Source organism: Anarhichas minor, unplaced genomic scaffold (assembly GCF_050575085.1).
Source record: "Anarhichas minor isolate MPS153535 unplaced genomic scaffold, ASM5057508v1 ptg000026l, whole genome shotgun sequence".
NCBI lineage: Eukaryota > Metazoa > Chordata > Actinopteri > Perciformes > Anarhichadidae > Anarhichas > Anarhichas minor.
The window spans coordinates 14,499,641-14,526,956 of NW_027466472.1; the positions used below are offsets into that span (position 1 = coordinate 14,499,641).

Consider the following 27,316-nt stretch of genomic DNA (forward strand, 5'->3'; position numbering starts at 1 on the left):
CTTTTCTATCCCCGCGTTGACCTGCAGCCTCCATCATGGAGCCCTGCTGTTTGAAGCCTTGTAATCCACTGATGTTGCTCTATTTAGTTTTCAATGAGGCCTTTGATTTTCAGACCCAGGAGGCCTCTAAAGATCTGACCATGTCTCCTTTTCTCTTTTCTCTAAAAGAAACTGAAATACTGAAAGGCTCATTAGCATCTGTTAAGAGTTTGAAATACAACACTGAACTCTCTAAACATGCCATTTAATTCTGCCCTGAATTGGAGTGTGAATACAAGCTCGATACATTGACACATTCTTGGACGACTGTTAGAAATGTGCTCCAGACTTTTGTGGCTTTAAACACGGTTTATATTTGCTGACCCAGCAGTGATTAGCTTGTTGTATTGTTTTACCTCCCGTGTGCTTCATTGTAAGTCTTGTTATTTGAGGGATGAGCTTATGCTTATTGATCAAGAAACATTGTAGGTCATTTTTTTATGGATTTTATTACCTTACAGCTAACTTTCTATGAAATACAATCAACGATTTATTTGATCATCTCAGCCATCCAATGTTCTGATTATACATGATCAACTTAAAGATGGACACCTATTTTTTTTAATTGTTGATGTCCATCTCAATACAGATCGATTATATTCAGTGTTTCTTCATTTATTACACACGCTGTATGTTAAAGTAATTACAGCACAAGGTTAAAGTTAGAACTAGCTGCCACATGCTATTTTGAAAATACTAATTAGACAATTCATTTCTGGGGAAAATAATGTCTTCAGTGTGTTATCTACTCCTTATTGCTCGTCTTTCAGCGGGGGGCTACAATCATTTAGGAATACCAGCCAACAGCAATAACGTGGCTTAACAAGAGGAAATAATAAACACATTACACATTGCTAATAGAAGTATGGTTTCATTATTACAATTGTTTAATAATCATTATAGTTTTGGTAAGTTTGGGAATATTTTTGACAACTAAACTGAATGTAAAAAAATGTCTTGTCACAGTTAACAGGCCAAAGTAAATATTACCATAAAACATTTTATACAAATTCATTTTTGATCAGCATGCAAAATTGTGAGGTGCAAAACAAAGTGATTAAACTCTAAAATATCATAATTAATTTGTCCGTATGCAGGGCTGCTGTCACCTCCATAGCTGTCTAATTCAGCGCTGCATCTGTCTGATCAAAGCACAAGACTTCCAGGGAACAGAGGATCATTGACTCTCCCTTCACCTCTTGTAAACCGACTGGCATGACTTCCAGGCAGCAGAGCGTAAAACAGGGAAGGTCATGACTCACGACTGATGCTTCCTCAACTTGAGCCAGACGAAGCTTATCTGAGCAAACTTGTCAGTCAGAACATGATGTCTTCAAGAGAAGTTTGACTGCTGAAGTTTATCCCTTCACCTGTAATTCAAACTAGTTAATCAAATTTGAATGTAATATTTAGTTATTACCTCTGAACCTGCTCTGCACACATTTGCACTTGGGACAAGTTCAGGTTTCTTAATCAGCGTTAACACTACAAGCCACATATTGTAAAACTTACTGCAATAAAATAATAAATACTGCTACTGCTATCAGCGACAGCGAGTATAAAATGCCACTAAAATGCATTCTATTGCTATTATCATGCAAGTTGTAATACTTTGGTATGGTGATATGGAAAGGAGCTCAGGTGATTCCTATACACAAAGGTGACCTAAAAAACAATTGGCCTATATCTGAGATGTCCTATTGAGTGCAACAGGAATGAGTAAACCTTTCCAGGTTTTAGGACTCAGCATTTTTGCACTTGTGGTTCCCTTAGATGCCTTAAATAAGGTCTGTGTTTAATGCAAGTGTAATAGATTTTAACATTTCGTTGTACAAAAAAAAGAAGCTTTTACATGTCTTTAAAAAGGGGGCTGCTATCAATTTGCTAAATTAGACAACAAAACATCCTAGCCAAACGTTAGTTTTTTACTTCTGCTGATTGCATTCACACTTAAAAAAAACATAAAAGTTGTGTTCATTTGTGAAGAGTATCATGCTGAACAAAACATGTCAAAATGTATCATTAACGTTTGTTTGCCACAGAGCTCATTTTCTGCGCTAATCAAAAATCCAATGGAAAAATACCATTGGCTTTTTGTCAAGGGAACCAGTGTGATGCTAACTTCCGGGTTGGCCTACAAAAAGACGTAATCCCTGATGTTAATGGAGGTGTACCAACAGATCTGTGCAGTCGAGGACTCGAGAGGTCAACACGAGGAGCGAGATGACACCCGGGTAACAGAGGAGAGGGGCAAAGAGACAGAAAGTGGAAGCTGCATGGTGAATGTGGCCGTGTGTTTAGCAGAGCCAGAAGAAAGGCTACTACATCAACTCCAGCTGGGGTCCAAGGGGTTAATGGATAAGACTACCCAGCAGGGGTCAAGGGTCAGGAGGCCACTCTCTGCCAGGGCTAATTGGTCACTGCGACCAGAGTGAACGCCAACCTTTAAATGGAGAAATACATACACTTGTATGGAGCTGCTCTGACAGAGGTCTTCCATCAAAAGCCCTCATCAAGGAGGCCTCTGTTGTGCTCTGCACAGTCATGGAGATCAGTCAGGCCTCCGTAGTAACAATCAGAACCCTTCACCGTACATCGCCACCAGCACCACCTACAGTGACAGCTAGGCTGGACGCGTGAAAAGATTGGTGGCTATTGATCTCGAGTTTTTTTTATTAAGTTCCATTCAGCTCATTAGCATTCACTTTTTCAAAGCATTAATATGAAGGATGTATGTGAGAAGTATTTTTGGTTTACCTTAATCTTTAGTCTGTATCTTTAATGGTTTTGAGCTTGTTTCATTGAAGAAAACCAATTTGAATCAATTTGATTATCACATTTTCAGACATTTGAGTCCACAACCAAATTCATAAATCGTTGAAATATTCATAATAATACTGAGAACTCAGAATAAATACTAAAGTAATAGTCCACCTTGACTTCTTTCCCAAGAGTTAACAAACTTAAAAACATAAACTTCAATACATAAAACCAAATTTTGATCATCTGCACACACCTGAATATTTCCGGGTTCTCTTAAATCATTATGTAACCAGTGAAAAGACAAATGGATCTCACTTTCCACTTCTCACAAATCACGCAGCAAGCACAATCTTTTTTTCTCCAGGATAATTTTTGCCAACTTCCATGGCCACAGGAGGAACACAGAAACAGTTCTCAACTTCGACACTAAAGCTCTTTGGCTTCTATATAAGCGAGGTGACACATGATTCAGAGCCCTGTTTTTGTTCAGTATCCTTATATGTCCTTAATATTGTCTTAAAATAAAAACAATAAATATTATTGGAGTGTCTATTCAGCATGTAAAAACAAAACAAAAAGGGGGTTACTCAATGAATTCATAACAATTAATTCCTAATAGTAAAGATTCAGTCTCCTCTCATATTTCAACTTGAGCCAGCTGTCAGAGGCATGACCTCAGACTGTGATGGATCTCACACAGACCTTAAGAGCGTGTCATGTGCTTGATGCCAGATGTATCTACCCTTTAATGATCTTGTAAAATATTCAAATGTTTAGACGAAATTTACTTTGTCGCAATCCAAGCACTGGAGAAATGAGGCTTGTTTATGGTTCTCTATGTGGGATTTTACCTGAAAGAAAGCATCTATAATGAACCAGCATTCAACTAAATATTAGGACCACATGAGGTGTTTCAGATGAGACTCTGCAGTCCTGAAGTGTATGTCTGTATTCACCAGAATGAGCTTAAATTTCCTCTATTTGCATCTGAGGCTGAAAATCTGCAGTTTAGAGGAATCCTGACGGATTGATGTTGTCATGCTGATGCTGTCACAGGCTTGATGCTGGACGGGTTAATGATTTATGGGGAATAGTGTGATGCCCAGAATGGGACCCGGGTTAATGTTCACCTTTCTCGCCAGACCTTCTCTCTGGGGGGCTGCCCACAGCCAGTCCACATCCAACACTGGAGGGGGACATGACTGACTGACGGACTGACTGAGTCGGCCAGCCTCCAGCTAAACCCGGCACACACAGCAGGGAGGGACACCACGATCTGCTCTCAGAGAAGTGGAGGGGACAGGAGACTGACGAGGCCTAGTCGTCTTGTTAATGAGTTTAAATAGAAGCAATAAAGAGCAGCAGAAAATAATCCGAGCAGTTGTAATGAGCTCACATAAACAAACCAAAGCACACAGGTGATAATTCAAGTCGCCCTCTCCTCACAACGTGAATGTTTGAGCGTCATTGTGTCGGATGATTTGACACCAGAAGGCTGTTTTCACATGTATCTAATGGAGAGGGACAGTTTCTCTCTGCCTACATCTCTGGTGGGCCAACCACAGCTAGGTGATGGAAAACACGTCACAAACTGTGCGTTCTCTTGTGGTTTTGCCCATAAACGTCGCCACCAACACCCAGTTTGTAATACTGCAAATGCAAAGGCTTTCATCAGTATAGGCCATAGGCTCAATCAGCATTCTATTAACTCATTCGGCGATAGATTGTGACTTAACAGACATTTATTCAAATGAAAATCTTTGAGATTATTACTTTAAAAAATCATTCATTTTTTTATACGACTGATCAATTTCTTTCTCGATGAACATTTGGTGGAGAATTTTTTAACCTTTCAAAGTTAATGATACTAAAAATACCAACTCCCAACATGTGTAAGTGTTGATTATAAAATCAGGCCATTTAAAAAAACACAAAAACAAAACTATTTCCTATAGAGACAATACTGAGAACTTATGTAGTTTGGTCCATATAGGCACCAGGTTTCAACACCAGACACAGTTCTTTATCAAATTGCTCATGTTGGACTAAAAATAGTGAAATGTGACTATACCTCGAGTCTGAACATAATGTAATCAGTCTGTAAAACACCTGCCATGACAAATGTTTGAAACTGTAAAATGGAGCCGCAAAATTCACAAAACAATTACCAAGGACACAAACTCAGTGTCCTCAATTATAGCTGCAGCTCTGTCCTGTGAGACCGACTGTGATGATGTAAAAGTGAAAGATGAAAGATGAAAAGTAAATTAAATCCATAAGAAAAACACTCTCCACACGGTCTTCATCATGTGCGTAAAGTACTGTAAAAACAACATTTTTCTCTCCAAGACCATCATCTTCATATGTGAAACTAAAACTGCTGTTTTTCTATGTGTCACTATGCAGCCTAAATGGCCACATTAGTCCCTCTGTCATGTATATGGACTCTGAATCACTGCTGTTGAATAAAGCAGAGGTATAGGAAAGCGTGAGGGCCGACCAGGTGATGGATAGCAGCCGGGCTGCCTTACACTGCTCTCATCAAGCTGTAAATCTTTCACAACAACAGCCGCTATAAGACAATGCCAGAGAGGCTTTTCCTTGTTGCTCCACCTTGTCATTGGTGTAACAATGAAATTGCCAAGTGAGTCACTCTGTCAATGGCCTCAATGCTTCAAGCAGCCGGTAAAAATGTTGGACAAGACATCAGGGGATGGACACATTAGGCGTGCAATACAGAACGCAATACAACATATCAATATTCGTAATATACTTATGACACATTTCAAATGAATTAACTAAGAGAATAAAATATACACTTGCTGAAAAACAGGTGATGATTTCTGCCTGTTTAAGAAGTGAAGACAGATTAAATCTTGTTTACTAATTTAAAAAAAATTGAATTTAAATAGTTGTCTGCAAGTTTAAGAATGTAACTGCTGTTGTCTTTGCCATTCATCATCAATTTAGCTCTACTTTGGCTCATAAGTATACAAAAATATATAAAAAAAATACTACAACACAAACTGTAAAAAGTCCAGATGTACAGAAATATTGGCTGTTCCCAATAAGTGGATGTACTACTGCTAAACTCGTGGTAAAGTGGGTCTGCAAAAAAATCACACTAAACCTTAATCGAAGCAGATGTCATTTCTTCAAAAAATACTGAATGTGCTAGGGTGAACTGGTGAACTGAAATGTTTTTATCCGTTGTTTTCTAACTCCATCTGCTGCGACATGCAGAACCCAATTTTCCATAATCATGCTTCTTGTCCAGAATAACAAACGATAAGTCTTTCTAGACATACACTACCTATCCAGTGTCAGACTGTACACACTGCATACAGGTTTTATCATACAGAGCCCAGATCATGTTTGTGTCTTTACGTGAAACAAAGCTGAAAACCAGTTTAACACTGACATCTGCTGGAAAATAACTTGTATTGCAGCTAAATCATAAGAGTTGAATTTGGGAATCTCGGGTCCTGTGTGCTGCCTCGCAGGAAGTCCAAAGGAGTATCAGTCCCTAATCTTTTCTATTATACTCAAACTCCACAATGGCTCGAGGTCACGTTCAGTTTGCCTTCTGCAGGGATAACATTGCAGGGATGATATTGTAAATGACAAACTTTTATCTACAGGAGAACAACTATTAGAATATTCAAAATTGATGCTTAAAAAAAAAATCACAAGAATGAGAAAGGAAATTAAGTACCCCCCCCTCCAAAAAAACCCCAACCTTTGCTGCTGAATAATTCCACAGGTATGGTAGGTAGAGCATGAGGGATCAGCATGGAGCAGGAAGCGAGCTGTGCCCGGGAGACCGTACTCAGGGCCTCACAGCCCTCCCATCAGCCACCATCACTGCTGACGTCATCTCCTACTAGTGACTGCTGTTATCAAGATGGCGCTGCGGCCAGGATCAGGGGGAGGTGGCAGGTATTTATTTTAAAATCAACTCTCTCGCTCGAACGGGAACAACTTGTGAAATATCCACCCCTGAGTGCCTCTCAGCGACACGTTATTCTAACAGACGGGCCTCAAAGACAGCGATTACAAACAGGGTTTTGTTGTAGGAGATGATGAGATGGCTGGTTGTCAGGTGTCAGCTAACGTCAGCTAGCTGGTTGCTGCTGCCTGTCCATGCTCAAGAGTGGACCAAAACAATGCCTCAGTGTTCCTATATTAACACATGTCACGTCTCGAGTGACCGTTAGTGTGCACGCAGCTCACGGTGTCCAGTGTTATATCCGGATATTTATCGAAAATAAATCCTTATTACTCTCTTGTAACTTTAGCATCGTCAGGAGAATAGCTAGCACCTGTACAGACAGGCCTGTGCACGACCGATAATGTTACAATCTGGCTTCATCAACTTTGTTAGTATTACATGATCTGCCAGGTAGGTAGGCTGTTTAGTATCATGTTGTTATATGGTTGAGTATTTAATATAGTGAACCAGGAGGGAAGCTCTAGCAAAGAGTAGCTAACCTTAAATTACAAGATACATAAGCTACTTGTGTTTTTTGTATTCATAATTATTTACTAAATTGTAAAGTAAACCCTGTCACGCGTGTCTCTCATCTATATCCGGTTGATACATAGTTGTAGGAGATGTACAGGTGTCTTATCAGAGGAGTATGATGGAGATACCTGCCTCATGATTCTTTCAAAGCTGAGCTCGAGCAGTTTGAATAATAAATGAACTCTGGGTTAGCCAGGTGATACTGATCTGACAGGTGAAACCAGAGCGCTCATGACTGTAAATGAGTGCAGTACAGGAAAAAAAGCAGGTGTAACGTGAAGACCTGGAGGTAATTGTAGTTCTCCTTTTATGTGTTGATCAGTCTGCTGATGTCTGGTGGACAGTTACTGACCTGAGAAACATTAGCACAGAGCAGGAGGTAATGACTTAAAGTATTTAGTCAGACAGGAATGTGCCAGTAATAGTGACACGCAAAAGTGTGAGGGGGGGAAAAAAAGGTGTTTGTGTGTGTTAGGCCGTTGTGGGCAGTGTTGCAAATCAATGAGCAGGACTGTCTTATTGCGGTGTTTAATTTTTAAAGGAGTTTTGTATTATTTGATAAAGGATCTTGACTTGTATTTTAGTTAATTTACTGGATTACTAAAAAACACAGACATTCCTGTCAGGCTACGTTGTCCATGAACAGTTTGTCCACTTACTTTTCTCAGAAAAGTCACCGTATCATATATATATATATATATATACATTCATAAACATTAATGTATACGGTACCACAGATAGTGGATTTCATCCATATTGGTCACTCCTAACCAGCACCACTTTTCACTGCCGCTAATAAGGCCGTGACTTTATTTGACAGGTGACTTTCTCTCACATCCATAAAGTCTAAATATTTCTAGCCGGGGGCCATCTATCTGTAGCGTGTTCAAATCTGTTTCCATGTGAAGTATAATGGATAGAAGTGAAGGAATGAAGTTTTGGATTGTGTGAGTGCAGACATGATAATACAGCAGTAATAAATTACAATGTGTCAGGAGTGCCAGAGTGGAAAGCCAGGAGGTGGAGCAGTGGTGCAGCTTGTAAAATAAGCGTAGCAGCTCAGCTTGAGCAACATTTGTAGGTGTTTGGAGTAAATGTATCAATGACTGAATGAATGAAATAATGCGAAGCTGTTAGGTCAAAGATACAGTAGATGTATCTGTCGGGAGGCAGTGACAGAACAGCTTGATATCAGCTTCTATTGATATTTGGTTCCATGCGTATTTCCTCAACAGGTCATGTGATTGTCAGACATTTGACTTCTTGACTGTCAAATGATGCTCTATTGTGCTTGTCGAGAGTATATTATTGTGGGGTGTGTTGACATTTCAAAGTTTGAATTATAACTAGAAATCTTCTCTGTCCGATCGTCAGTCTTGGAGAACTGGGTACATGACACTCTACGTCTGTATTTCCCTTTGAGGGAGCTCTCGTCAGACATTCTGCATATTCCGCTGTGAGAGAAGCTGCAGAATAAGCTTGAATTAATTTTTCCTTTTAGCTTCCTCAGTAATGATGACATTGACTGAAACTCCTGACCCTGCCATCTGTTTGTGAGAAACAGTTTGATGATAGCTGTCGGATGATTGCGGGCCTTTTACAAGGCGCTGGCGTCCACAGCTGCTATCACTGCTTATCTCCTTCTGTGTTAATCTGCCCGGCCGTGACCCGTTATTTGCTGCAGGATGGTGGGCAGCAGCGTAAATGCTTTTAAGCTGCAAATCTTACAGGGAGCAGATGTGACTCTGAAACCTTCCAAGTCGAGCATCATCAGGCCTGTTGATTTATTACATGAAATCATATCAAAGGCTCATTCTGTGATGGCATTACTCGAGTCTCTGTTGAAAATGTCGCCCCCTTCATTTACACCTACATTGTTTTTTGGCCACATGGGGGCAGCAGTAACGAGCTACAAGCACAATACTCATGTAGCCATATTATCACGTTATAAAGTTGACTTCTTATGCAGTGGCCTGTTCACACATGCAAGAGACATGAAGCATCACTTTTGAATCGTGTTTGTATCGACCTGATGAATGTGAGTTCTTTAATGTTTTTGTTAGTCTCCACCAACTCCTTAGGAAGACATCTGGCTCCTCATTTGTTGTTTTCATCACTACAAGATTTAATCCATTGTTCATTTTGAAATATGTGTTTATTATTATATATCAGCTTTAAATCTTATTTATTAACTTGATATTATTTCTATATAATTACATTTTGCATGTACAATAGCGCTTAACTGATCAAAGATATTTTTTAGACTTGATTATTTAATTCTTTTAAGGGATTTAGTAGCAAAAAGACCAACATTTGTTGGTACCAGCTTCTCATATATGTGTATTTGCTGCTCTTCTCTGTTTAATATCACTGTACATTTATTATCTATGGATTTTATATTGTTGGTCAGAAAAAACAAGTAATGCAAACACATTACAGCACCACTTTTCACTTTTTGTAGCAGTTTGTAGACTAAATCGATTAGTTAAAAAATAATTGATAACGAATACAATCGTTAGTTATAGCCCCAGTGTACAGATTTCAACACTTCACTTTCATTGCTTACAAAAGCACATTTTCCATGTAGAAGTGGAACTCGGGTCTAAATTATTCCTTGATTGCCACAGGGAGTCGTTAATTGCTTTGGTAAATGCTTGACTGCCTGATGATGAGTTCCCGGCCTCTCTTTTGTTAGCACAGTTGTGTTGGTACTAAAGTTATCCGTATGATAAAGTCGACCATCGGATTAGTGATGCTTCGAGTCGGTCCGGGACACAAGAGGCCTGGCCGGCTCTTTCTTCTGTTTGTCTCTGCATCCTCCGCTCCAGCCTGAAGAACTGGGTTGTAATGCGTTATTTGACAAATAGCCTGTGGCCTGTGTGTGTGTTGGCTCTGGTGAGTAGAGACTTGGCCGACTTTTAGGAACGTCCTCTGATTGTTTCTTAAAGGCCCGATTCTCAGCACAGACCCAGTGAGTCCAAGTCGCCTGTGGAAATGAAACTGCATCAATAATTCTGCCTTTTTGGGCATTAATGTTACATTTTTAAAGGATCAGTGTCTGAAAATTCCCCCTGGTCTTTGTGAATAAATGCTCATTGCTGATCAATGAATGCCAACAGCAAATCAATCAGACTTTGTACTACGATCCCACTCTAATGTAATGTCACAATTATGAAAAGCAATCAAGGCTTTTATTTATTGTTTAGTTGTGTCAAATGCATACGAATCCAACAACAATTACAGTGCAAGCAGGCATTTGCCCAATGAAACCACATCCAATTAAATGATTTGAATTATTTGCTCGTTTACTCAAAGCAATCACCATATTTAGTCAAATACAGTTTCAAATGTCCTCCTCTTTAGTCTTTCACCTCCTACTACTGTGTTATAAGTATTACATCATACCTATGGTATTATATAGCTGTATAGCAGCCACTAGCCTAGCTTTGGATGTATTGTTATACAGCACAGATAACAATCACAGGATAGAAGTTCTGTGATTTTGATTTATACTTTGCATTGTTCAAAGCTGCAGGCGACATGATGAGTGTTTGGAGCTCACCTAAAGGTGTTATCTGTAGGATTCTTTACTCATGCCTCAGTTTGAATCTCATTACCTGCAATTCTGTTTGTTCTCTCACTTTAGTTTCATGTATCCTGTTGGAGGGGGCCTGGGACCGCCACAAGGTGAGTCATTCTGCAGTCAATACTACCAGCCTGTTCTTTCAGGCTGACTTTTTGAAAATATGTATGACCAGTTTCATTACCAAAAGCTGATGACTCTTTGTTTGTATGCTGAAGTAGCAGCAAGTATTCAGCACATCGGAGCTCACACCTTTGTTCCCTGTGCCCAGAGCAGTGCATTGTGGGCCTCACATGTACTGTCATTTAGCTGTGCGTGCATTGTCATATTTAGGCTCTTGACTTTGCAGTAACACTCCCGATAAACCATCCACACACCACCCTCAGGGGCCATTACATGCTCCCATTAGCAATGTCATTTTAGACTAAGTACGTTGTGTGTAGCCACCTAAACAAGCTACTTATTCAGACCAGTTGAGCCGTACAATAGTGAATCATCTGGAGGCTCCAGTATGTGGCTGTCAGCTCACACCGCATCCGTCAAAACAAACACAGACACTTTTCTCCGAGCTGTCACTGTAGTCACCAGAAAAATAGATTTGTTTGTTGCTGAGCCAGCTGTCTAGGAAATTGATTTGCAACACTGAATCATGTCCAGTCTCTAGAGGCTCCAGTCCTGGATTGTGTAAAGTCGTCTTCAGTGTACTTTAAATTGGGCGTACTCGTGCTTCAAATAGTAATTAAAGACATTATTCTTTGCCGTGTCTACAGTATATGATAACGGTGTTTGTGTGTGTTTCTGCAGGCATGGTACCCATGCAGCAGCAGCAACAACAACAACAGCAGCAGCAGCAGCAACAACAGCAGGGCTTCCCTATGGTTCCGGTCATGCAACCGAACATGCAGGGCATGATGGGAATGAACTTTGGGGGACAGATGCCTGCAGGAGCGATGCCTATGCAGGTGAGCTTATTCTCTGTGTTTGTCTATTTCTTTGTTGTCTAAGGAGAAAGTTGTCGTCCTAATGTTTCCTTAGAGATTTGTCGTCTGCATTTGTAGTGTTTTTAACGAACTTGCTGATGTTTGCTTTCATTCACGAATGCATACTGAAACCCTGCTGTGTAGATTTAACTGATTTCATTCACATGGAGGCCTGGGCCTAGAGCTTATCTTACTGTCATTCTGAATTGCAATGCTTTCCCTCAGTGTGAGCATCTAATGTCATGTGCAAGAGTGTGACGAATGCTAATGGCATGTCTGAGCTGCTGTCTGTGTTATTATTTTTGCATCTCTCAGGGTGGGATGGCTCTTGGTATGCAGACCCCTGGGATGCAGTTCTTGGGTCAGCCACAGTATATGAGTATGAGACCTGCTGGACCCCAGTACACTGCGGACATGCAGAAACAAATGGCCGAGGAGCACCAGTAAGACGTCTTTACAATAATATCATGCTTCTTGTTTGTGTGTACGCATGAATGCTCACTTCTGCATAGCCAGCTGAGTAACTAACACACTACATTATGTATGCGAAAGCATACAACCGAGAGGCAGTAATTCAGTCGACTTTTAAAATATGCTGATGATACAGATAAGTGCTCCCTGTCCACATACAGGCGGTATGTGGACACCATAGGTCTTCTTTTACCAACCCAATGAAGGATATTATGTCTTTGGCTCTCCATATAATGTCTCCTCTTCGTGGCCTTTAGAAAACGCCTGGAGCAGCAGCAGAAGATGCTGGAAGAGGACCGGAAAAGAAGACAGTTTGAGGAGCAGAAACAGAAGCTGAGGCTGCTCAGCAGTGTCAAACCCAAGGTGAGTGCTCGTTTTGCTTTTCTTATGGCATGTCGACTGCTGATCTTTGCAACCTTCTGGGCTCTTGATCCTGTATTACTGCGTACTCAGACGGCTGAGAAGAGCCGCGATGATGCCATGGAGGCAATCAAAGGCAACCTAGATGGCTTCAGCAGAGACGCTAAGATGTACCCGAATCCGTCATCGCAGACCAAGAAGCCAGGTACCTTCACCCCGATGATTTCATCTGTAATCTCTGAGAGTTTTGTTCCTTTTGTTCCTCTCCATCAGCAGATCTCCGTCTGAGAATAACAGCTGGATTAGAGGCAGGTCAGCATGATGACTGCTCAGCTGGAGGCAGACAGATCACATTTCTTTTATCACATTATTGTTTCAGTCTCTCACATCTGTACAGCTGTCAGTCTATTGTCATTAAAACATTATTTTGACTATAGATTTCCCTCACTATAACTTGTTCCTGTGCATTTCAGGAAATTGTAGCTATGCAGCTAACACACATGGCCTGAAGCAATATTACAGCCGACGTTCCCAACCCCAAAAGCATTTTATTCAATCTGAATATTTAATTAAATGCAAGATTTTGGTTGAATTTGCAGTTCTACAATTTCTGGTCTTGCACAATACAGTCTTTATCTCACTCCTGGAATTCATTCTCCATTGCAGTGTGTGTCATGTGTTGTGCCATCATCATTATTTCTTCATTTTTGCAGACTCATCGCCACCACATCCTTCTGTCCCCACTCGCTCCCTCCCCCCAGCTTTGTCCGAAGATAATGACGAGTTTAGTGACTTTCACGGGCCTGTAGACGCCCCCGCCTCCTTCCCTCCGTCCTCCTCCACTTCCTCCGCCTCCGGCCTCTCCTCTCAGGCCCTCGTCCAGCCCTCGTCCACCTTGACAGGTTTCTCCCCGGACGATGACGAGTTTAGTGACTTTGTTCAGGGTCCTCTAAATGCGTTCCCTCCCTCCGACCAAGTCCAACCTTCCTCCCCTTCCCTGAAGGCAGGACTGTCCTCCTCTTCCTCTTCCCTCCCTCAGTCCCTTCCTGCCTCTGTGTCCATTTCCACTGTCACCCAACACTCTGCTGTCAACAACAGCTCCCAATCTACATGTCAAGGTAACTGTCTTTTTGCTTTGTTGACACCTCCCTGCCCATCCTCATAGTTTATACTCAACCATATACATTTTAAATGAATCTGGATGATTTTTTATTATAGTGCTGCTTTTATTGCCGATGCTGAATATTTTTACTGGCACGTCTGTTTTTTTTCCGTTGGACTTGGCCTGTGTTACAGTGTGAGAGCATGCAGCTAGCCCAGCAGCTAGCCTGGCCTTATTACCTAAACCCTCGAAGCTACCAGACACTACAAACTATAGGCAAACAAGGATGCAGCATCAATAAGAAACTCACCTTGCTTCGTCCTTAGAAAGTGAGAGTTTTAACCATATAGTAGCAGAATCCATCATTGATACCGAATCGGTTTGTGGTTTGATAGAAGACTGTCACACTCGTGTGTCATCCGCCGTCTAATCTCTCGTATGAGCAGCTGCTCCGTGACAGCTCTCAGTCTCTAGACTATGAATGACAGGACGGAGAGATGCAACACCAGCCCTCCGTCGAGTCCTCAGACTGTTCTGACCTAGTTGTTTGAGCATCTGGAATAAACAGTTTCAATGTCCTCAGGCTTGCATCGCTTACCTCTGACGACAGAGACCCTTTTCAATATATTTTAGGATTTTTTTATTTATTTTTTTCGATAATGTAGAATCGATTGCAGGTTGGATAATATATTTGACATGGTTAGTTAGTTCTGAAACAAAATGTACACGGTAGAAATACAGGATTAATACGCTGTATATTACTGAAGTAAATACAACTTCAACTGCTTTGTATAGTCGGTGTGTGTTATCAAGAGCTCTGTTCCTCATTCACCCCTCTAGGCCCGTCCCTGGAAGAGAAGCTATTCTCCTCATGCGATTTTTCTGCTGGTAGGACGGCACAGGTTAGCTTTAAACCCAAGCCGAATTTGGCTAAAATGGGTCCTGGAACTAAAGTTTCAACCCAGTTTCACTCCAGCACTAAAGCGAGGAATTGGGCTGTGGCCCCTCAGGACTTGAGTTCGGTCTTCATCGCAGAAAAGCTACCTGAGGTCCCGGGGTCGGCACCCGGCGCCCCCCCATCAGCCGTTGACTCGTCTCCTCAAACCGGTAGTGACAGCGGTGAGAGACGTGCCTGTTTATTAGTCTTCATAGCTTCTTCTTCTCTCCCTTGCTTTGCTGCACACAATCAAGGCAGTACTTCTCTTTCTTTCTTTCCTGGGGAAATATTTCTACTCTTTCTAACAAACAACTCTGTACCTTTTGGGGTCATAACTGGTTCATATCAGAATCTGGGCTGGTCATCGTACTAGTGTAGCCTCTGAAATAAAATTCTGCTCTTAATTTCCTTCACCTCTTCGATCAAATGGAGTGGCGGTGTCTTTGAGGTATCCTCCCCGGTGTCTTTATAAACTGCTCCTTAGCCAAGTCTCTGCTCTTATATCTGCCCGCTTCATACCTCTGTCACCTCAGACCACATCTTGTTGAGAGGGGCTTCTCATGCTGCCGCTCTCTGCACACGTTGTGGAAATGGACCGTGTCTGTGGTGGTCCTGAGGTGACTCAATAAGCTGCTGTTTGTTCCCCTTCGCTATGTAACACCTTCTCAGAGAAACCATCTCTGGCGCATGCTGACTGCTATGGTTTAACAGGGACGCGCATGGATCGGCAGGTGCCACTGATGCCCGAACATAATCCGAGGCTGATTGTGCATGCCACTTAGCTACTCCTTTGTGCTTTTTTTTAATTGGTTTGTCTGTGTCTGTGTCTTCCGTGTCATCAAGGGAAATACAGAGGCTAATCATGGAGACCTGTGAGATTTGTAATAAGATTAATTTCATTGCCCGCTGATGGGAGTATTATGTGCAAAGCGGCTGCCTGAGTAAACACACGCCTTGTAGACTCAATAAGATGTCTTGAAAATTTGCCGTAGTTTAAAAAAAATGTATAGTTTATTTAGGTCAATGACAGCAGTTCAATTAGATTTCCAGCTTCTTCTTTTTTTTACAAGGCAGTCTCCTCTGTCCGCCCATCTTGAAGCCATAAATGTCTCATGTATGACGGGGCCAGACTCTAGTGATTCAGTGCAGGAGAGCATGACAATATGCACAGAGGCTTCCAGACATCAGATGTATAATTCTTTCGAGGCTTGGCAAATCGTATGCCTGGGCAAGTTATTTGCTACAACAACTAAGTGTGTGTGTGTGTGTGTGTGTGTGTGTGTGTGTGTGTGTGTGTGTGTGTGTGTGTGTGTGTGTGTGTGTGTGTGTGTGTGTGTGTGTGTGTGTGTGTGTGTGTGTGTGTGTGTGTGTGTGTGTGTGTGTGTGTGTATATGTATGTGTGTGTGTGTGTATATGTATATGCGTGCTTGTGACAGCAGGTGTTGGCGTGTACCCACAACAAGAGCACATTCCACCCATGCTGCCAGCCTGGCTTTACAATGACAGCCTCATCCCAGGTAAATGTTTACACATGAATATGTCCTCTTTGATGCTGTATTTTGTATAAAGAAATTAAACTCTATAAATCTCCATAACGATTGAGATTTGAGAGAATTTAACTCCATTTCTAGCATGTATGAATATTGTCCTTTCTGTTTGTCTTTCCTTAGAAATGTTCAAGAAGGTTCTTGAATTCACCATGACTCCGGCAGGGATAGACACAGCCAATCTCTACCCAATACTAATGTCATCAGGACTTCCCAGGGAAGCACTGGGGCAAATCTGGGCGTCAGCCAACCGCACAACACCTGGCATGCTGACCAAGGAGGAGCTCTACACTGTACTTGCACTAATTGGTGTGGCGCAGGTAAACGCTGGAGTCGCGACAAATGATCACCTTAGAACGACTTCACTAATCGTCATCCATGGCTCCCATAGAGGCTCGCCATCAAGTCCACACTGTAATCAGACGGGCTTATCTAGAAATGGGTAGAAAGAGGCAGCGCTGTGAATCAGCCCAGGGCTCGTGGGGCATTTGAAGCCGTGTATACGGCTCCATCAGTCCCCATCAGCCGTGTTTGGCAGGAGGCTTCTTATCATCCTTAGCCTGGGCCTGTCACCACCACTCCGCGGGGAGCTCACGAAACACTGCATGCCACCGCTTCCATGCAAGCATTAAGAACATCGGTGATGTAAATCATCAGGAGCTTTAAAACACAAGCACAATAAAGTGCAAACAAATGTTTCGTGAGGGTTTCCACAGTAGCTTCCTTAGTCAGTTCCCTAAAGATCTGTTTCCTTTGTTTCAGAGTGGCCTCCCAGCAATGAATGTGGAAATTCTCAGTCAGTTCCCTTCTCCACCTGTGCCCAACCTGCCGGCCCTGGCTATGGCCATGGCCTCCGTCATGCCGCAGCACCAGCAGCCCATGATGACCAAGCCCCCGGTTTCCATGGCCATGCCCATATCAGCACCACCAGTTATGGGCATGACTACCGCAACGCAGGCTCAAGCGCCCACAAACGCTAACTTCATAGCCAGTTTCCCTCCCGCACAGGTAACAACACCGTGCCATCAGGTCTGCATTATCCATCAGTTGATCATAATTCACATCTTACTCACTAACGCGTTGTCGGCTCAGGGGCCCAAAGCCGATGACGATGACTTCCAGGATTTCCAGGAGGCTCCAAAGGCAGGAGCGGGAGACCAGTCCTTCACTGAGTTCCAGGGGGATTCAGGTGGAGGTTTCCCCACCACCCTCCCATCGCAGCACCAAAAAAGGTATTTCATTCTAGCTCACTTAATTAGCAATGTCTTGGTCAAAGTTGTATGATCCTAATGCTGAGTTTACATTACGGTACAAGAAATCCATTTCTTCAGCGTTCCTCTTTATTTCTTACACCTCACTAGTTCTACTTTTCTAAAGCAAAGATGTCGGTGTCTGTAGTGATGAGGGTCTAATATTCAGCCCCCGTTGGTTATTTATAGCTGAGCTATTCTGCATATAATATTTGTGTCTTCATTCGTTTATCTTGGAAACCATACAGTCAGACACTGTGTCTTATCATCTTGTAATAACCTCCCTAGAATAGCAATGAGTTTGGGTCATCTCTTAATGAATTCATTTCAATGGACAGCAGATTGGCTCATTTCTTTGTATCACTTTCCAAGCTCGTTTTGAGAGACCGTCTTTTCACGGAGAGGAAGCTGAAAAGCAATTATCCGTTAAAAGACAAAGGGAGAGCAGAGCTTAAGGCGTTTTATAATTCCTCCTGTTTCTCCCCTGAAAACATACACTTCTGACTGTTTCAGCAATGTAAGAAGATTTCCCCACACTCTGATGTTGTCTAATTAATGAGAAGCTGAAAAGCTCGTGTTGGTTTGCCGGTCTGAACTGGCAGGCATAGCTTGCTGTCACATGTGTTGTCCAGTGATGCGTCATCCAATCAGCTACACTTTCAATGCAAAGCAAGGTTTATACACATGTACAGTGTTGTCTTTTGTATCTCACAGAGGCATCAGAACATAACACGAATAGTCATCATATAGACAAATACATTTATGTTTATTTTCATTATGGAAGGGACAATGCACATTAATTAACATGAGCACTTGAGTCCATCATGCAAATGTCACAGAGTTAGTGACACAGGCACACATTTTCATCTGCAGTCTCCTACAGTAAGCACAGATAAAAGCACACAGACAATTAGTAAAACAATGACATAACATAAAAATATACTGAAACATTTGCTGAAAGGAATGATTTGACATATAAATACGCTTATTTACTTACTGGTGGTGAAAATGTTTGAGACTAGGTACAAGTAGTAAACAAGATGAGGTAAAAACAACTGAAAACATGAAGCACAATGGTAAATGCTGCAACAGATCTGATTTGTATTGGGCTGCATGTCAGTTGGCAGCAACAGAACTTCAGAGAGGCCCAGTAAGCTGAGCCCAAGTTAGACGAGCATTGTTTCAAAAAAACACAGCACAGATGTTTAATTAGTCAAAAATACATTTCTTACAATATGCAGACAGACTGCAGTGATAATTGGACAAACTCCAATTAAAACGAACCGACACTCACAATTATGAAGGTGGCACTCTTGTTATGTGTGACTTAGTCTTTTTCAGTGTTTGCATGAATAAAGCACAGTTACAGATAAAATTGCCCTCAGCGTTCATCATCGCCACCATAATGGTTAGTTCTACATAGAATAAGAACGCTTTTTAAAAAGCACTCCCTCACCACACTTTACAGCCGGCGGCAAGTGTTTAATCCGCTTATTGGGGATTAAACTGCTCTATCGAACCTCACTCGTCCTGATGTCTGACTGTAACTATTGTGTCCCTGCAGTGCGTCTGCCATGCTGACTCCAGTGTCCGGTTCTTCGTCCGCCTTCGTCACGGCCTCTGATAAGTACGCTGTTTTCAAGCAGCTGTCTGTGGAGCAGCCGGCAGAGCCTGCACCCGCTGCCTCAGGTACCTTCTATAGCTCACACGGTATGTTACGAGTGACTGTCTGCCCTCTGTGAAATGCTCCAGTCGGGGGAATCTGGGAAGAAAAGATAGAGTAGATTAGGGAAGGGAAAGAAGTATGATCTTCAGATGTGATACCAGCTTCGCAACACAGAGAATGTCTCATCTCTCACATGGGTTTCCACACATTTCACCGTGACACAGCTGAGGAATAGCGCGACCACTATTCCTCAGATTCTAATATATTATCCTTTCCTATCCACCTCCATATAGCGTTTTACTACTTCTGAAATAATATTGATCCCTGAACGTTACGTACTGCAATTTCAGTCTTGGACATTATTTCCAATCAGGCCACCTTCAGTTTTATGGAAATCGTTTTAACTTCTTAGAATCTCAGTGGTCCTAAAACAAACTTAGAGTACCGGTTGCCAGAGCAGACTGCATTAAGGCAACACCTGCCTACCCGTTAAATGTGTTGTATTTTCTGTTCATACTTTACCCATTCTTCTTTATTTGTTCTGATCCAGGTGTTGGGGACAAATACAGTGTATTCAGGCAGCTCGAGCAACCTGCTGACAAGAAACCAGTCGGTAAGAAACTCAGACACACATTCAAGTCTCCTGTTTCTAAAACAGACACATTAGCAAATCAATCAGTTTAAGAAAAATACATTTCTGTGTATTCTTGAGAATAAATCCTTTGGCCTTTTTGCCACATGAAAAAGAGGACCTGTTGGGCTCAGATATGGTCGCTAGTGTGAAACCCCTCCTAATTAAACATTGTATCGTGACTTGGGTAAAGTTGTTAGGGCGCTACAATGCCATATTTTAACGCCATTCTTTACACTATGTCTTGTTTTGCACGTCTTTAGTGTTGATGCCGGTGTGTTTCCCCCATCCCTGTTTCATTAGAACAGTTTCCGATGGGGACCGCTCTTACAACTCCAGTAAGTCATGCTTTGCGGTGACCTTTCCTTGGCATTGTCAGGCTCCATCTCCTTAATGAGCCCATTAGTTATCTCTTTTCCACCGCACACCAGCGGTGTGAACAGATTCTCTGTTTCCATCCATGCATATATTATACAGCAGCGGATTAACAACCCCTGAAACTCAACAATGCATTCTGACTCTTTCTCGTTGAGGTTTTTACACCAGCGGCTTGTTTCAAAAGATTTGAGACGAAAAGATTCTGTTCCAAGAATGTTTCTGCTGCTCTTTTTATAGCATATATGGAGCTTTGTCATTGCAAACAACACCCATCTTAACAAGCAATATTTAGTTTCAATTACATTTTTACTATTTTGTCAACCAAATAGTAAAACAACCTACAATTGTATTGCTACCCAAGTGCAGGCAGTCGCAACTGCCTAAAACCTTTGCAACGTATCTAATAGGAGTAAAATGTACTAATGGTGGTTTCCTCGATTTTAAAGTCAAATCTATCTTCTCCAAACCATTTTGACATCTCGGTCTCAAAGGTTGCATAACTTGCTAGAATACCCAAAAAACAGCCAAATGTAACTAGTGCAACTTTAATTCGGGATGCACCGATGCCGATATCAAGGTATCTGTTCAATTCAATTCCATGTTTGTATACTATACACATTATATACTGCAATTTTAATTCCTGTATAACTTTTGACCAATTTGTTGCTGTAAGAGATTTACACTCAAATTGTAGTTCCTGTTAATTATGAATATTTCTTACCAAGTTGCTAATACGATGTATTATTTGAGTTTTAAATCACAATTCAGTAAATTTACATCTATGCATTTATTTGTTACATTTTGTTTTACAAAGCCTGATATTGCCTTAAACATGAAAGAATGATCCAAAGAAGCATGCAGCTTATTGCACCACGGTTTGAGTAATTACTGGATTGTGATAGACTGCAGGGTATCCATTAAGTAAGAGCTAATGCCAGCGTTGTCTCTGCAAAGTCCATTAATTCCTGATTATGGACACCTTGAAGGGGATTATACCGCTTATACAATGCTCATTTGGTGAAGAGTAAAATGATTAGTACCATTCATTTATATATCGTCATGCGTTTTGCGACCAAAATCTGTGGCGACTGTAACAGACGAGCTGCTAGAAGACGGTTCCACTGCCCCTCTGAATTTACTGACGCATGTAAGTGAGCTTCACTTATTCGCTATTCAACTCGCTTCTTCAGGCTGCGGCCGACAGTACACATGGCCTCTCTCGTTTGTTTGTGAAGATATTGGACTAGTGGAGACGATGACACGTCTCGTAGTTGATCCAAAGGGTTCAATGAGCTGAGTGGACTCGAAACATCTCCCGTCTGTTCTATTTACTGTGAGCTGTGAACAACGTTTCCATTGCATGAGAACCTTATGGGATGGTAATGATTGTTCCAGGTATTAGCCAGCCCTCAGGGTTAGCAGGGAAATTAAGTGAATGTCTTGTGAAAAATAAGATTTTGTTGCAAATCGTATGAAAATACACACTAATACCCAAAGCCCAGGTAACGATATCCGTATCAGGACTGAAAAAGTTATTTCGGTGCGTCCCTATATTTAATTTGCACTTGTTAAAAAACTGGCACTGGCAGCAAGTTGACCTCTATTACTCCACTGGGAGAAAGTTGAGAGATTATCAGACATAAGGACACGATATTACTTGTTAAGATGGACATTACTTCTGCAGAGTTTCTTCATCGTGTTCTGTTCCAGGGTGAGCAGCTCATTGCATGGTAGTGCGGATGTCTCTCGATGACGTAGCTTTTTTTTTGTGCAGTGATGTGTGCTGTTGATCGGAGGACTGGAAGTTTATCATGATCGTTTACCGTGATCGCCTCAGAGCCGTAACTAACAACTACCCGCTTCCTTTCTTGTAGGATTATAATATAACAGAATCATGGCGGCTGCAGCTGTAAGTGTTCGATGATGACCCTCTGCCACGATAAATATTTTGTAATGATCTTAAATTGTTGTCTTTTAATTCGCAGGGGAAGGATTTGCCGATTTCAAGTCCGTCAGCGCCGATGATGGCTTCACAGACTTTAAAACCGCAGACAGCGTCTCTCCATTAGACCCTTCAGACCAGGCCAAGATCTTTCAACCTTCCTTCCCCTCTGCTTTCCCAACCTCTCAGTCGCTTCATCATCTACCACAGCAGCAGCAGCAACAACCAGCAGTGTCTCTTTCTCAGCCCAAAAATCCTCTCAACATGGCCGACCTGGACCTTTTCTCTTCTATAGCTCCCTCTGTTCCTGCCCCCACAGAGACAAAACCCAGCACGTTCCCCTCAGTGTCTGTGCCCCCCCCTCTAGTGCTCTTACCAGGTGGAGCCAAACCTCCAGGGGGAGGTGCAGATGATTTTGGGGATTTTACCCTCTTTGGCTCATCCTCTGACGCTGCTCAGGCTTCCGCAGCGGGGGGAGCTGTGGCAGCGCCTCAGGACGACTTTGCAGATTTCATGGCGTTTGGCAGCTCCGGCGGGGAGCCTAAAGGCGAGAGCAGCAGCGTGGGTGTCCAAGGGGAGACCTCCACTCAGCAGCGACCTCAGCAGGGCTCAGACAAATACGACGTATTCAAACAGCTGTCTCTGGAGGGAGGCCTGGCCTACGACGATGCTAAGGAGAGCGGCGGTGGCTCCTTCTCTTCGCTCAAGAGTGACACCGACGACTTCGCCGACTTTCAGTCCTCAAAGTTCTGCACGGCGCTCGGGGCTTCGGAAAAGACTCTGGTGGACAAGGTGGCCGCTTTCAAACAGGCCAAAGAGGACTCCGCCTCCGTCAAGTCCCTCGACCTCCCGTCCATCGGGGGCAGCAGCGTAGGAAAGGACGACTCCGAAGACGCACTCTCAGTGCAGCTGGACATGAAGCTCTCGGATATGGGCGGTGACCTGAAACATGTGATGTCGGACAGCTCTCTGGATTTGCCCGGCCTCTCGGCCCACCAGCCCCCCGCTACAGGTGAGGAACTAGTGCGATTGCTCTGGTGAGGCCCCATCCAGTCTCACACACAGTATTAATTCCAAGGCCAGTAGTGGCCTCTTCTCCTCAGTGCCCACGTGTGAGCACCAAACAGGGGTCAAAGGGCAAGTAATGACGTCCTATTTTAATTGAATATGCTCAAATACTAAAGACAGACGTAACACTACATGAATAACATATCAGATTAGATGCATCGTATCTTTCATTCTACATTTCATCATTCATCTAATCTTATTTATTTATTATTTATTTATTTATTTATGTACGTGAATCCTTAGTTCCCCCTTTCTTTTTATTTCCATATTCCTTTCTCCTCCCTCCAGTCCCTCCATGCATATATTATTGTTGTAATGACAGAAAGTTCCTGGCCCACATGGACGCCTCGTTCTGATGTGTTTGCAGTCATAGTTCAGAGGCGAGGTCTGTGTGACTCGGATAAGCTCCCCGATGTGTTGTGTCCACGCTGCAGCAGCAGACGTGCTTCCCTTCAGTGTACCTTTTGTCTCCGCGGGCCGAACTTTACGAGTGTGTTGTTGACGTGTCGTGCAACGCTAACCGAGTGGTTGAATTGAATGCGGACGAGTACAGGAGATTGTTACGGTGACAATCGTCTTGCTTATTGATGAGCTGAAAATAGATTCCATAGAATGTTTCCTTAAATGTGCAAGATCCGCGATTGGGAGCATCAACCTGTACACAGCGTACACAACCGTAACCCCTGAGCTCATAGCTTACAGCACTACACAGAGGGAGAGCGACTTCATCCTCTGCTCAGGTAGACATTACTCCACTAAGTCTTTACATAGCAAATAGTTGTTTGATGCTATGTTAATGTTCAGAATGTTAAACACAGCTCCTTTAAATAAGAAACAGGAAACAAGATATTTTTATATATATATATATATATATATAGCACTGTGCCACAGAGGCAGCTGAGATGTTAAGTGCATCAGAGCTGGATGCAAAACAATCTTTGGGCCAGTTATTTGAATGCGAGTGCATGTTTTTTGAGTCTTTATGTACATCAGCTTTTGTATTACTCTGCAGTATTTCAGATCTACCATGCAGTGTTATTTGGATCAAATTGCCCTCTTAATTATGAGATGTTTCAAGAATAGCGTGTCGGTTTTTTCTCCCCCTACCTCACGTCCATGACAGGCGAAGGACCCACACACACACACATACGTACACACAGTTTGATTAAAAGGAAATCAACCCAGTTTCGGTTCTAATCAGGAAATGTTCATGTCAGCGTTCCCTCTCCTTCCCTCTCCTTCCCTCTCCAGTGCTCATCATGTATTCATCGAGCGTATCACATTCCATGCCATGGCTCATGTTTCACAGAAACATTACATTTGTGATGTAATCCGAGGCGGCATGTAGCCGTTGTCGGCAGCTGAAAAAACATTGTTTTGTATTTTTTAACCTTTTATTGAACCCTTTTCTGGGGGTTGAGAGAGAGTCGACAAAGTATTCACCCAACTACATGGACACTTTTTTTTTTTTTTACTCACGCATTCAACTTTTTGCATCGACAGCAGTTGTTTCTAAACTTAATCATCACTCAAACAACATGTATCTCATATCATTCCACCCAACGAATCAATGATTTCCTCTTCATGATCAGAAGAAATCACAAACATAAACATCCCCATTGCCTTATTTGAGTTTCTGGACAGTGGTGGAAATGAAACTGGCTCCTCTGCACTGACAGAGTTAGATGATGGTTTCAGACAAAGAGTCCAAGGAGCTGCAGTGAAACAGTGAGGCTCCTCCTGATAACAGGGCCCAGTTCATAACAGATACATTCCTAAGAAGCTTTTTCACTACTGGAACAGCTGCTCCACCTTTTTCCCAGGCTTTCATCCTTATTTATCCGAGCTCTGGGACTAATCTGTTGTTTAAAGTGTAGCAGGCCGAGCGGTTTCGAGCACCTCACCATGCTTTGCACTGGGTTTCTGGACATGTACGTAATCTTAAAGAGACAGTATTTCTCTTGTGAGGGTTTTCCTTTTTCAGGAATTTAATTTTATTTATTTGTTTATTTTTATTTGTTACCGTTCTCTGTGATATTGCAGCATGAATAACCATGTGTGGCTCTCCGGTCTGGCTCTCTGAGAACATGATGCCGTTAGTATTACCCTTCCTGCCTTGCTTTTTGCTGCAGTATGTCTGTATTTTCAATTTGTGAAATTGACAAGAACATAATACAAGATATCATTTTATGCGTAACAGTATTGCAAGTTGTTTTTATCAAAGGAAACAAATGTATACATACAGATTTAATAGTGTATTTTTACTACAGGACTATGAGCTCTTATTATGACAGACTCCTTGATCTTGGTGTGATTTGCAAACTATGTAAATTAAATGTAGCCGACAGTATTCAAATATTTGAGGTCAACATTCCAAACTAAACATTGTTATCTCAAGTACTGACGTGCTATTATTTAGGGGATCATAAGAGTTTGTGCACATTAACCTGCTTTAACAAACAATCACTGTAGCAAGAGAAAAAGGACACTGTCTCTTTAAACCTGTTTCTGCATCTGTGACTGGATGTAATGGAAACCCTTTCTGGGATGTCAGGTGTAAGAATGACCCTCTTTGTTTTCTGTAACCCTTTGAGTGCTTGAACAAGATCACCTTACATGCAGATAAGGAGGTTAATGCAGACATTGTGATTACCTCCTCTTCAGTTGTTATTATTAGAATAAACACCAGGACTAAAATCTTATTTCATAATTGTAAATGTATAAATGGCAGCCTCTTAAACTGTGGCTTTTAAGTCCTCACTGCTCCTTAAAATGCAGTTTGTTCACATCCTTTCCAAACAAACCAATCTCCCCCCTCAGGTCCTCAAAGGGTTAATGCTTCCTGCCTCGAGCTTGTTCTTTGAATTATCTCTTCAACTTGGCTTTGCAAGTGTTCTGTACTCGTATCTTTTTTCCGAAACACCTGTTGCTTTACATCCTAATAGTAAAACACGGTTTGTCATCTCCCCAGAATTCCCGATTTGAGTCTGTGAATGTGCCTTCTCACTCTGGTTCCTGCTTCTATATCCTCGGATTCTCTTTGTTTTTACCTTCTCTGTTTGTTTTCTACCTTTTTCTCCTGACTCTGCATGCCCTTGTATTCTAAATGACTGAAATCTAATATTTTACAAGTGTTAGTTTGACAAACCTCTTGTAATGATAGACCGCTTTCACAGTACTTTGTGACCTCTCTCTCTGTCTCTCTCTCTCTCTTTACTCATGTTGTCGTAATAAATATTACTGTTGGTATTGCTGAAATGCGTACCGTCTTATTTTCTCCTTTCACTTCTTGAGAAGCCGCAAAGTGATCTAATGACACGAGGCTTACAGCACTAGGTCCTTGTCAATTTCACAAATTGCTTTTTGTATCTGAGGGGTTCTGTCATGCAAAACAGGAAGCGTTCAACAAGGTGTGTGTGTGTGTGTGTGTGTGTGTGTGTGTGTGTGTGTGTGTGTGTGTGTGTGTGTGTGTGTGTGTGTGTGTGTGTGTGTGTGTGTGTGTGTGTGTGTGTGTGTGTGTGTGTGTGTGTGTGTGTGTGTGTGTGTGTGTGTGTGTGTGTGTGTGTCAGAAAAACAGAGAGAGACGTGAATCCTCAAGTGTTGTGACAAATGTGTGCACGGTGTGTCGGTTAGTATTTGTGTTGAAGAACAACACAACACAATGTAAGAAACACAGCAGATGTAATGACAGGAAAGATCTTTTATTGATGTTGTTCGAGCCTTGAGGCAAAATCCTTCAGGTTTCATTTAGTACATTATAAAGAGATCAACTCTGATGAATGCAGTGGCGGGCCGCGCATTTTATACCTGGGCCTTCTGAGCTGTCCTACTGAGCTACGGTTATCTTATCTGTTTCTATTGGTGTAATAATACACGTATTTGTATTAAACCGTTCGGTACGAGGCTTACGCACCGAACAATACGTTTGAATAATACTAGTGCATTTGGAAAATGCAGAAGCTTGAATTGTGGGAAATATAATGTTTTCGGTGGACTGCGCTGACGTAGGAGACAACGGGATGTGTGACCTTTTGAACCCGTAACAAGAACAAAAAACAGCTGAGGCCCCGCGTG

At 42.1% G+C, this 27,316-nt stretch overlaps 1 protein-coding gene across 10 annotated transcripts in view; it reads left to right on the forward strand.

The window, feature by feature from the left end:
* The first annotated feature begins 6,679 nt into the window (after positions 1 to 6,679).
* The window catches only part of synrg (synergin, gamma), a 30,728-nt gene continuing 10,091 nt past the window's right edge, over positions 6,680 to 27,316 (forward strand). Inside the window, exons 1-16 of one of the 10 annotated variants that reach the window (XM_076101077.1) lie at positions 6,680 to 6,741; positions 10,974 to 11,014; positions 11,715 to 11,872; positions 12,206 to 12,333; positions 12,619 to 12,724; positions 12,815 to 12,926; positions 13,435 to 13,839; positions 14,664 to 14,942; positions 16,197 to 16,277; positions 16,431 to 16,627; positions 17,070 to 17,315; positions 17,400 to 17,539; positions 19,122 to 19,246; positions 19,774 to 19,836; positions 20,118 to 20,192; positions 22,218 to 23,186. In XM_076101077.1, the coding sequence (XP_075957192.1) occupies positions 6,707 to 6,741; positions 10,974 to 11,014; positions 11,715 to 11,872; positions 12,206 to 12,333; positions 12,619 to 12,724; positions 12,815 to 12,926; positions 13,435 to 13,839; positions 14,664 to 14,942; positions 16,197 to 16,277; positions 16,431 to 16,627; positions 17,070 to 17,315; positions 17,400 to 17,539; positions 19,122 to 19,246; positions 19,774 to 19,836; positions 20,118 to 20,192; positions 22,218 to 23,186 (3,160 nt within the window). In that variant the 5' untranslated portion in view covers positions 6,680 to 6,706. The remainder of the gene's footprint in view (positions 6,742 to 10,973; positions 11,015 to 11,714; positions 11,873 to 12,205; positions 12,334 to 12,618; positions 12,725 to 12,814; positions 12,927 to 13,434; positions 13,840 to 14,663; positions 14,943 to 16,196; positions 16,278 to 16,430; positions 16,628 to 17,069; positions 17,316 to 17,399; positions 17,540 to 19,121; positions 19,247 to 19,773; positions 19,837 to 20,117; positions 20,193 to 22,217; positions 23,187 to 27,316) is intronic. The other 9 variants (XM_076101079.1, XM_076101078.1, XM_076101081.1 and 6 more) reach the window with 9 other exon arrangements.